This window comes from Homarus americanus, unplaced genomic scaffold, assembly GCF_018991925.1.
Source record: "Homarus americanus isolate GMGI-L3 unplaced genomic scaffold, GMGI_Hamer_2.0 scaffold39155, whole genome shotgun sequence".
Classification (NCBI taxonomy): Eukaryota; Metazoa; Arthropoda; class Malacostraca; order Decapoda; family Nephropidae; genus Homarus; species Homarus americanus.
Window position 1 is genome coordinate 9,612,836 of NW_024737042.1, and position 12,051 is coordinate 9,624,886.

Sequence of the window (12,051 nt, forward strand, 5' to 3'; positions counted from 1 at the left end):
CTGTGCTTCAGTGACTACTGTACTGTACATGCTTTAGTCTGCTTCGTTTATAATTTTCATTAATGGCAAATATTTTTATTGGCTAATGCTGTGTTTACTAACCAGCTCTTTTTACTTTCCAGCTCACTTTAGTATAGTAAAAAAAAAATATGTCCAATCTGTGTGTGTTCACAGCACAGTACTGTATAGTTTAAGCTTTCAAGTGTATTGTTAAATGTATTTTTATGTGATGATGTACATTAACTGATTACCCTTGTTAAATTGCATATTTGTATTACATGTATTATAATATAAAACTTCAAAAAACAAGAGTACAGGAATCCCTCACTGTCTGAATGGATTAAGTTCTTTTAAAGCCCTTTGGTTATTGATTATTTGGATAGTGAATAATATGATATACTTTATAAGAAAACAGGGCTCAGTGATCATCAGACAGTAAAAACAATATATATTTTTTTTATTTTGCAACTAATCTTACTGTGTTTTGGTTTATATTTGTGCTTTACACAATTACCAAAACATTATTGAAGGTGATACATCTTAGAAAAAATAATAAACTTAATAAAATACATACATATATACAGTTAGTACAATGTCCCCCTCCCGGTCATAATAAACTTAATAAAATACATACATATATACAGTTAGTACAATGTCCCCCTCCTGGTCATAATAAACTTAATAAAATACATACATATATACAGTTAGTACAATGTCCCCCTCCCGGTCATAATAAACTTAATAAAATACATACATATATACAGTTAGTACAATGTCCCCCTCCTGGTCATAATAAACTTAATAAAATACATACATATATACAGTTAGTACAATGTCCCCCTCCTGGTCATAATAAACTTAATAAAATACATACATATATACAGTTAGTACAATGTCCCCCTCCCGGTCATAATAAACTTAATAAAATACATACATATATACAGTTAGTACAATGTCCCCCTCCTGGTCATAATAAACTTAATAAAATACATACATATATACAGTTAGTACAATGTCCCCCTCCTGGTCATAATAAACTTAATAAAATACATACATATATACAGTTAGTACAATGTCCCCCTCCTGGTCATAATAAACTTAATAAAATACATACATATATACAGTTAGTACAATGTCCCCCTCCTGGTCATAATAAACTTAATAAAATACATACATATATACAGTTAGTACAATGTCCCCCTCCTGGTCATAATAAACTTAATAAAATACATACATATATACAGTTAGTACAATGTCCCCCTCCTGGTCATAATAAACTTAATAAAATACATACATATATACAGTTAGTACAATGTCCCCCTCCTGGTCATAATAAACTTAATAAAATACATACATATATACAGTTAGTACAATGTCCCCCTCCTGGTCATAATAAACTTAATAAAATACATACATATATACAGTTAGTACAATGTCCCCCTCCTGGTCATAATAAACTTAATAAAATACATACATATATACAGTTAGTACATTGTCCCCCTCCCGGTCATAATAAACTTAATAAAATACATACATATATACAGTTAGTACAATGTCCCTCTCCCGGTCATGATGCTTGATTATTTCAAAATGGACGAGTTGACGGTGGGAATTTTTTCGTAAGATGGCAGGTCAATGGGTAAAGAAAACACTTGAATTCACTATGGTAATGATGTTTTTAAATAAATTGAGCCAAAAAATATAAAAAATAAGGGTTAAAGTTGCTAAAAAGTCATGTGACTGTGAAAACTCTGTGATTGGTTGTGACGTCACTGGTCAGGGTGAACTTCCCAGCGGGAGGCAGTCAGCTGTAGTTGTCCAACCTTCTCAGCTGATTGGCTAAGTAAATAAATATTATTAGATAATTAATTGTGCTTTATTGTGCAACAAATTAATACTATTTTGAATATATAAATATTATTGAGCACATACAACAAATTTCATAGTATAAACATTCCAAACAATATTTATATTATTTTGGTTTTAGTGATCCAGGGAACTTTAGGATTCTAACTATGGGATTAAGTACTTTAAACAATAAGACAAATTATCTCTACAGGATTTCTATCGTAAAACATTTTTCGATCGCATAAGAAAACACAGATCATAGGTTTGGTTAGGTTAGGGTATGAGGAGTTATAAGGTTAGCTTAACTTACATTGGTAAGGGGGGTAGTAACTCAAAACTAGTGATTTCCGATAGAAATGAAGGTCTAAATCGTTTATAACACATCGCAAACCATCAGAAAAAACATAGTCTACATGTCTAAGTACAGGGATGACTAAAACTTAAAATTTACCCAGTATAGCCTATCTGGAATCTAAACATCAAACTACTTATGGTAGTTGTAGTAAAATTTTACCCATTAATTAATATAAATGATGATATATCCCAGTGGTTCATTAGTGAATCGTCAAAACAATAACAGCACTATGTTGTCATGTTTAGCTAGCATTAGGCATTATCAAAACAAAAGTCCAGACAATGTCATTAGTACTTCTAAGTTTACTCGTATCTCCATCTAGTACTGATATACTCTGTAAATGCACCGAAATAAAAAGAGAAAGTCTACCAGGTAAGAGTACATGACAGCTGAGCTGGTGTGAACATGGGAGTTTATTATGTCCAAAAGAACATAAGAATGTAGGAAACTGCAGCGGGCAATACTGGGCAGTCTCATTTACACCCAACCCCTATTGCTCATATATCCATCCACCCTATGTTTGAAGCTGCTCTTTGTGGCACATTTCTTCACTTACGAAATGTCCATGACTTAGACCATAAAAAAAACCCACCCTTAAACTTACCTGAACGTGGCATATGGGGTCTGAAGAGGCCATCCTTTCCACTACCTACGACTGCAGCCCAGCGGTGTTTGAAATTAATGACTTCAGTGCAAATGGCGGTCCTGTTTCTAGAGAAATAAAGTTATCTCAACTATTATAGCAGGACTTTAAACTTTTATTACAAATTACTCTTGTATATATGCCGTATCACTCCATGAACTTGGCAGTGTGTATTTCTTGTGTTTGCCCAGAACCGTCAACTCATCCATTGGCTTTAAGCATCACAGGCTCATGGGATCTCTTGGCAATGGTGAGGTTATCATAAAAATTACCATTATACAGTACTTGGATGCCATTACAGACAGATTCACAGATGAATTATATGAATACAGAGATAAAGGGAGAGCACTTCACTTACAACAAACACAGAGTGAATGGGAGCACAGGAGGATGTTCCTATGTATATGGTGGAGCAAAATGATTTCAGGCAATGCCTGACACTATTTGAATTTTCGTTTGGACCAACATTCTGATAAGCAAATGACATTTTTGGATAGTGAGATAAGGTGTAAGAGCATTCAAATAAGCTAATATTCCAATAAAGATCGTTCGATTGGCAAGGAATAGCTACAATACTTGATTGTTTAGTTCTGTACCTGTATTGATTAACCTGTAATATAACAAAGCTTTTACTGTACTTACAAATGTTTATTATTTTATTTTATTTTTCAGGCATCTGGAATGCTTGCCACAATAGCCACTTCTGGTTTTGGGAAAACAGCATGTTCTGGTTATTCTCACGAATGGCTTGGCACAACATTGGCTATGTGGAATGGGAAGAACATCTACCAATGGTGTTCACTAAAGTATGTAATTTTCATTTCCTCCTCCAGGATTATGATTTATGGAATGAACATTTTTTTTATGTTGTCAACTAATACACAGTATATGACAGTTAAAAGATGTCCTTCTTCACCCTAGCTTGCTGGCCACTTTCAAATTTCCTTCCATAGAATACACTATTATTTAGGCTCCCAATTGGCTCAGCCATGTCAATATTATTATTAACCACTCTGTATCTGTTTTCTTTTTTATTTTTGTGGCGAAATAAACTTTCAATATCATTGTATGTAAGGATGACAACATTTCTTTCTTTGTATTTCAGAAGCTTACTTTTTTATTTCTATATACAGTAAATCCTCGCTTAACGTCGGGGTTACTTTCCTAAAAACGTGATGTTATACGAAACAACGTTAAGCGGATCAATTTCCCTCATAAGAAATAGATAAAGTATGGGTGTTACGTTCCTGAGCCTCCCTTTGCCCCATGAAATACATTACATATACAGAAAATCATCGTCATTTCAATAGAAAGTGCATACATATACAGCTACTAAGTTTGTGTTGGTACTCACCGATGGGCGGAGGTGGTAGAGCGAGTGTGTGGTGGGTAGTGAAGCTGAGGAGGCTGATGGCGGGAACGAAGGAGGAGAGTGGTGAATCACCGAGTCTCTGTGGCTGCCTCCTCCTGATCTGACTTGAGTTCGTCCGTTACTGTTTGCTCCTCCTCGCTTGCAGACTGTTGTGAAGAAGCTGCTTTTTCCGTCCCGGGACGAAAAAATTAATCCAGCGTTGAGTGCTTGGTGCTACTCATCTTTTTACCCTTGCAGATCTCAGTGTAACAGCCAAGACTTTCCTCAATGATGCGTTGAACCTTCTTTGAGCTACATTCTCTGTTTGGGTTGCCATCTACAAGGATTTGCATACTTTGCTGGATCATATTGATGCATCTGCCATCCTCTTTGCAATTAGCGTTCGTTGTGCAATTTCTTCATTGTTGTTGTCTTCAACGGGACTGTGTTCTGTTAGCAGTTGTATATCTTCATTAGTTAGCTCTTCTGTATGGGATGCCAGGACTTCCTCAATATCCTCTGATTCCAGCTCATCAAAGCCTGCATGTCTAGCCAAACTGAGGATATCCCTATTCACTGCTGGGACCAAGTCTGTGAGTCCCGTAAAACTGTTGACACACTCGGGCCGCAATTTATGCCACACACCATTCAGGCAACTTTCTGAAACGTCTTCCCATGCCTTGCCAATGTTGTCAATTGCGTGGAGAATGTTGAAGCCCCGCCAATATTCTCGGATCGTAGGTTATTTTCTCCGTCTGTAGCCTTGAGCAGCTGGGCCATGGTACGGCTTAAATAATACGCCTTGAATGCGGCGATGACCCCTTGGTTCATAGGCTGCATCAGTGCTGTCGTGTTGGGAGGCAGGAATACAACTTTTACACTGTCATGCAAGTCGTCAAGATTGGGAGGATGAGCTGGAGCATTGTCAACGATGAGAAGAATTTTGAAGTCAAGGTGCTCCTTGGCACAGTATTCCTTCATTGCAGGGACGGCATACACATTTAACCACTGGCTAAATATGGCGCCGGTTATCCATGCCTTCTTATTTGCCTTGTAGATTACAGGAAGGTGATCCTTAGAGTAACCATTCAAGGCCCGTAGGTTAGTAGCACGAGAAATCAACATCGGCTTCAGCTTGAAGTCGCTGGCAGCATTCGCTCCAAGCAGCAGCGTCAAGCGGTCTTTTGCCGCTTTAAAACCTGGCGCTCTTTTCTCCTCCTCAGAGATATAGGTCCTCTCAGGCATCCTCTTCCAAAAGAGACCAGTCTCATCCACATTGAAGACTTGCTTCGATGAGTAGCCTCCTTCCTGGATAATCTGTTTGAATTCTGGCGGGAAAGTCTCGGCAGCAACCGTATCTCAACTGGCAGCTTCACCAGTCATCTTTATGTTGTGAAAGTTATAACGACACTTAAATCATTGAAACCATCCTCGGCTGGCCATAAAGGTCTCTTCCTTCGATCCTTCACCCTCTGTTTCCTTCGTGTCGTCAATCAAGGATCTGGCTTTATGCTGGATAACCATAAGGCTCACAGGCACATTGTGTTGATTCTGGTCCTCCATCCACATAGCCAGCATCTTTTCTACTTTTTCTATCACAGTGCTTCTAGTACGAGTTGTTTTAATTGCACTCAGAATAGTACCACTTCCAGTACTAATTTTAATCTTGTCAGCATTGGTCCAGATAGTACGCACCATTGTGGGGGTTAGACCTAGCACAACACGTTCCCCTTTTTCAAAACGGGTTAATACATCCATTTTTGTAGCCAGGATAATGGTCTTACGTTGTTTCTTCACAACACTGGCATCAGTAGCACTTGATGGGTGCTTGGAAGCCATTTTGAAGGGTTTGAGTATAGTTTTTAGAGCAAAAGCACTTAAGCACTCACGAATGATGTGAAGTCGTAACAGAGACTGGCTTGGCGTCGCTTGGGGACACTGTGACGTTCCGTGAGTGAGAGGTGCATAGCGTGCCAAGCTGAGGGAGCTTAGCGCTGCCAGGTGAGAGCGGGTGATGCACCGTAAGAAGTAGTCCGTGATGACGCAAAACAGCGTTGTACTGAGTCATCGGGACTTTGAAATTTTTTTTGGGTATCTTAAGATTAGCGACGTAGTACCAAAACAACGTTAAGCAGGTCGACGTTATACGAGGACTTACTGTATCTCTATTGCTAGTAACTGTGGCTAACCCATGCAAGCATGGAAAGTGACCATAAAATGATGATAATTGTAATGTGGTTCATTGAATGTGTTGCATCCCATAAAGAAATTGATGCAGTAAGGTTGATGATCGGTGCAATAGTACCTTTATGCTGCAGTATGTTACCCCCTTTTCATATACTGTATAGTATAAAAAAGATTTAAGTTTTAAGCACAATTTTCTTTTTTTAATTGTTGACATATTATGACAAAAATTATATTACAGGTGCTTCGATCATTCCGTTTGCCAGTTTCATACAAGAAAGCTCATGTTGGTAAAGGAGATGGTCTGTCCCAGTTTGCATCTGCAATGTTCATTATTGCAAATTTGGTAGGTGTGGTTGTTGTTATTTTATAGCAGATGAGACCAATCCATATGACACAGTTGGGTTGCCTTTATAAAGCTCTACACTTGCTATGATTGTGCTACTCATTATTTTCTAACAGTACATTCCTCTTATCCACCTGATCCCACATCCGGATCTTTCATTTCTTCCATCAAGACGCACTATTTTACTACTGCACTTTCATTATTTTCCTCCTAATTCCTCCCTACTAATATTTTTATGAGATTTGTTAACTTGTACAGACACATCCTTCACCTTCTTCTGCAACTGTTTCATGTGAAGACCTAACAAATTTATGTATACCGGTACAGTAAAACCTCTGTAATCCAAATTGCTTGGGTGTAAAGAGGGATTTGGATTATGTACTCAGTATTTTTAATTGTTGAGAAAATGGTCATTCCTTTATAAGAGTACTTCTATTACCTTTAGTAATTACTTGAAGAAAACATAATAATGTACTGTACAGTGGTCCCTTGGTTAACGAACGGTTCGATTAACGAAATTTCGGTTAACAAATTAGCTCCCATAAGGATCGTCAATTCGGTTAATGAACAAAACTTCGGTTAATGAAATCCTTAAGACAAACACGTTTTTTTGTGAGCATCAGCTGATCGGCTAGTCCGCCAATACAGTAATCTGTTCTATGTTTACATTCATTTCCAGTGGCGTAAATATCAAGAAGGTTGTGTTCTTGAATATTTTTGCATTTTCTATATTAAAATTATTGGTCATTCTAAAATTTAGCCATCCAAGCTGTACACACAAAGTTTTTCGACTAATATTTTTGGCTCGATATATGTAACTTTATTCATTTATTGAAACTCATTTACATGCACACACTGTCCTAAGGGCAAAGCTGTACCATACATGTAATCAAAATAATGTACAAAATCATTACTAAAATTTTTGTCCAGTGCAAACTATGGCATGATTACATTCAAATTAATCACTTTCTTATAAGAATTCCAGTAATGTAAATTATATTCTCCCCGGTCACTTCTATGACATTTTATAAGCAAAAAACAAAAACTCAATCTAAAGGACATGAATAAACAAATAAATACTTCACTAGACCTTTGGCGCTAACTGTCAAACATGTCACTGTCACCCCTCCCTCCCAGCAAAGGTTTGGTGGTTACAGTAGGCTATAAGTTTTTATATTATATAATATCTCAGACTAAAGTTAGGAGAATATAATTTACATTGCTGGAATCCTTGCAAGACAGTGAATAATTTGAATATATACATCATATATTCTGCACAAGAGATAAAAACTTCAGTACATTAGTTTAGTACATTTTAGTAATGTAAAGTTTTTCAGCTGTATTTTTGGGTAGATTTACATAAATTTCTTCATTTATTTTTATTCATTTACATGCACACACCACACAAAAAGAAATGTAAATGAAATAAATGACCTAAGTGCAAACCTGTACTGTACATGTACTAAATGATCATGGTACTAAAATTGTTATGTCTAGTGCAAATTATAGCTTGTTTATATTCAAATTAATCACTATCTTACAAGAATCCCAGCAATGTAAATTATATTCTTCCCTTTCATTTCAGTGGCATTGTATAATAGAAAAGCTTAGTCACTCTTAAGGACTGATAAATAAACTTTATTGATATTTACTCCGCTGGAAACGAATGTAAACATAGAACAGATTACTGAATTAGCAGACTAGCCCATCAGCTGATGCTCACAACAAAACGTGATGTTCGTTAGGATTTCGTTAATCAAATTTTTGTTTGTTAACCGAATTGAAGATAATATATGGAAGGTAATTTGTTAACCGAACCGTTTGTTAACCAAGGAACCACTGTATAGTGATTTTAGGGCAATTTAGGGGAATTTTAGGAGTGTTTCTGACTTATGCGTTTTTGGCTTTACTTTGTATGTACTTTTCTGTGAGCTGGAACCAATTACCCAATATCCCATTGAAATAATGGATTTGGTTAACAAAATTTTCGGTTAACGAACGACTCTGTGGAACGAATTGTGTTCGTTAACCGAGGACCACTGTATAGCTATTTGCACATAGAATTCTTAATTGTTCTAGGACCAGACACTAGAACACCTTCAGATCTTTAGCATGAACAACTTTACAGAACATGATCTAACTGGTTAAATTTAGCATCTTTTAATACTTTTTCTTTTATCACCACTTTAACTTGAGTCAACTACTTGGTACTTGCAATGAAAGATATCAATTTGTCTGGTTATAAACAATACTTGCACCAATAATAATATTCTTTCATGATATCACTATGTAGCACCTTGTTCAGACTTGTGATTTTTTTTTTTTTTTTTTTTTATGTTCCATGCTTTCTTTTAGCTGTTTCACAACCACTTGAAGATTTACAGCATTACTAGTCACATTTTAATGTCGGATTACTTAAATTAATCAGATAATTAAAGATATTTACAGGAAAAAATATTGGCACAAAATATAGATTATGGTGGGTGAAGGACCGAGTCAGAAGGCTGGCCAAGGTTCTAACATCAATTTTATTGAATTATTGAAGTCAGGGTTATCAGGGTTTTATTGTAAATTGAATTCTGTAACTATTGAATTTTCCATAATACTGTACTGTACTCTGTTTTTAATAATTTTACCTTAATATTGATTACATATTTATATGTTGACATTTTCAATGGTAGGGAGGTGGTAACAAGACACAAGAACACTTGGATCGATTGTTCAAATCTCTGGAGTCTTACTACCATCCATCTAACTCTGGTCCATGGAGCCGCCACCTGCATGATTTCCTCAATAAACTGACACTTCTCTTCATAAGAAGATTACACAGGTGAGAACAGTGTGACCAAAGTTGTAAAAAGACAATTAGTCAATAATTTTGTGAAAATCTTAACTTGGATTTTCATATAATACACATAACTGACATACACTGACATACTGTAAATGTTGTTCCATCAACAGTTTTCATAATTGATAATGCACTGTAAACCTTCACCCAATTTTGTTAGTGAGTAGTAAATATGAGATACATTGTGGACCACAGGCTCCTCTTCTGTCCAACTGTTAGATAGGGTGGAATCAAAGGCATTTCATCTTATTAACTCCTCCTTTAGTTGATAGTCTTTCTTCCCTAGGGTGGAATCAAAGGCATTTCGTCTTATTAACTCTCCTCCTTTAGTTGATAGTCTTTCTTCCCTAGGGTGGAATCAAAGGCATTTCGTCTTATTAACTCTCCTCCTTTAGTTGATAGTCTTTCTCCCCTTGGGTGGAATCAAAGGCATTTCGTCTTATTAACTCTCCTCCTTTAGTTGATAGTCTTTCTTCCCTGGGTGGAATCAAAGGCATTTCGTCTTATTAACCTCCTTTAGTTGATAGTCTTTCTCCCTTGGGTGGAATCAAAGGCATTTCGTCTTATTAACTCTCCTCCTTTAGTTGATAGTCTTTCTCCCCTTGGGTGGAATCAAAGGCATTTCGTCTTATTAACTCTCCTCCTTTAGTTGATAGTCTTTCTTCCCTAGGGTGGAATCAAAGGCATTTCGTCTTATTAACTCTCCTCCTTTAGTTGATAGTCTTTCTCCCCTTGGGTGGAATCAAAGGCATTTCGTCTTATTAACTCTCCTCCTTTAGTTGATAGTCTTTCTCCCCTTGGGTGGAATCAAAGGCATTTCGTCTTATTAACTCTCCTCCTTTAGTTGATAGTCTTTCTTCCCTAGGGTGGAATCAAAGGCATTTCTTCTTATTAACTCTCCTCCTTTAGTTGATAGTCTTTCTTCCCTTTCTCTTTGCTTCACTCTCTCTCTTTTACAGGTACAGTAAAATCTTGTATTTTGCGAGTAATATTGACTGGAAAAATTGCACCAAATTCAAATTGTGCCAAATGCAAATACATAAACTAATGGGGAAAATAACAATATAGACTGGCCACTCTACATCAACCTCTGATTTTCCCATTTATAACCTACAAATGATACAAATTCTGCCTTTATTGACTTGATTGTGCTTTCCGGAAACTAGTTTTTAGGCCTTCCTCAAGTAATTTAATCACACGCTGCTTATCCTGCATCGAGTACTTGGCAAACTTAACTCCTTTATGATAGTCCTGCTTCTCCTTTTTCTTATTTGGCCGCTTAGGTGGGTCTGTCCCACCCCCACCAGCAGGACCCCCAGTAGAGGTAGAGGCCATTATCTTGACTCGACAGGTGGTAGCACCACCCATAAAAGCACACAATAACAGCCAGGGCGGTCGCTAGGATGATGCGGGCTACAACCTGACAGTTGCATTCTTGTAGACCTCTTATACGTTCACCACCGGCAATTCAATCACCAGAACGCTTCTTGGAAACATTCTTCTTACCTTGTCTTTCCGTATTCATCGTTAACACAACAAAATTGGAGAAAATAGCGAAAATCACGGAGTAATTGACAGAAACCGCACTATTCAACTGATCACGTGATGTAAACAGAGAGCGCTGGTGTAAACCGTTATTAGTCCTCACTGCGAAACATTCTTTTTACTTATTCTTTTCATACAGTATTTATGGGTAACAGCTAAATTTGGAAAAAATATAAATAAATAAATAAATAAATAAATAAATAAATAAATACAGAGTACCTCTCAAAAAAACACTTCACAAACAAAAGACACGAATCAATTGAACGTGTGATGTCGAATGTGAACTGTAAACATTGCATAACCCCACGCCACGCTTAAAACGTTGAGGATGGAATCGCGCTACTGTACAGTCAACCCTCACTTTACGCGGTCCCACATTCCGCGTTTCCACGTTTACGCAGTGCCCTGCCGGAACCCAGGATGCTCACATTCCGCGGTGCGTGTACCCCTTTACGCGGAGAGTGGCTGGCGAGCCGCGCCATTTTTGGATCCAAACTTCCCGCCATCCGCCATGTTGTGTAAGCGGCGCGAACATGGTGCGCACAAGGTCGCCCAGTCATCAAAACATTACCAGTTCTTTACCCGCCACCCACCACAGCTGGCCCAAGTCAGTGACAGTGATAATTATGGTGAGGATATGGACTTATATGGACTTTGGGGAGTTTGACAAAGAGGCCCTGCAAGCCTCTGTGGTGGATAGTGATACAATTGATACAGGTGAGGGCCAATAATCTGCCCTCTGCCTCGGAACCAACCGCCCATCCCCGTGTGCCCAGCCATTTTTCTACTAATGTAACTGTTAAAAAACCTAATAATATTGATATTTCTCTTAATTATTAATTGTGTGTGCATACCATCATAAAGTTAAGATAATATTTTTACTACAACATAGTAGTGTGTCGTCAAAAAGTGGAGTTTGGGGATCGGCCCG

The 12,051-nt window shown here is 37.3% G+C and overlaps 1 protein-coding gene across 2 annotated transcripts in view; it reads left to right on the forward strand.

Annotated features, from left to right (window-relative positions):
* LOC121872682 (proteasome activator complex subunit 4-like) overlaps window positions 1-12,051 on the forward strand; it is a 105,889-nt gene that overhangs the window by 28,631 nt on the left and 65,207 nt on the right. For both annotated transcript variants that reach the window (XM_042375662.1, XM_042375663.1), the window contains 3 exons: window positions 3,519-3,652; window positions 6,623-6,727; window positions 9,409-9,557. In XM_042375662.1, coding sequence (XP_042231596.1) covers window positions 3,519-3,652; window positions 6,623-6,727; window positions 9,409-9,557 — 388 coding nt within the window. The remainder of the gene's footprint in view (window positions 1-3,518; window positions 3,653-6,622; window positions 6,728-9,408; window positions 9,558-12,051) is intronic.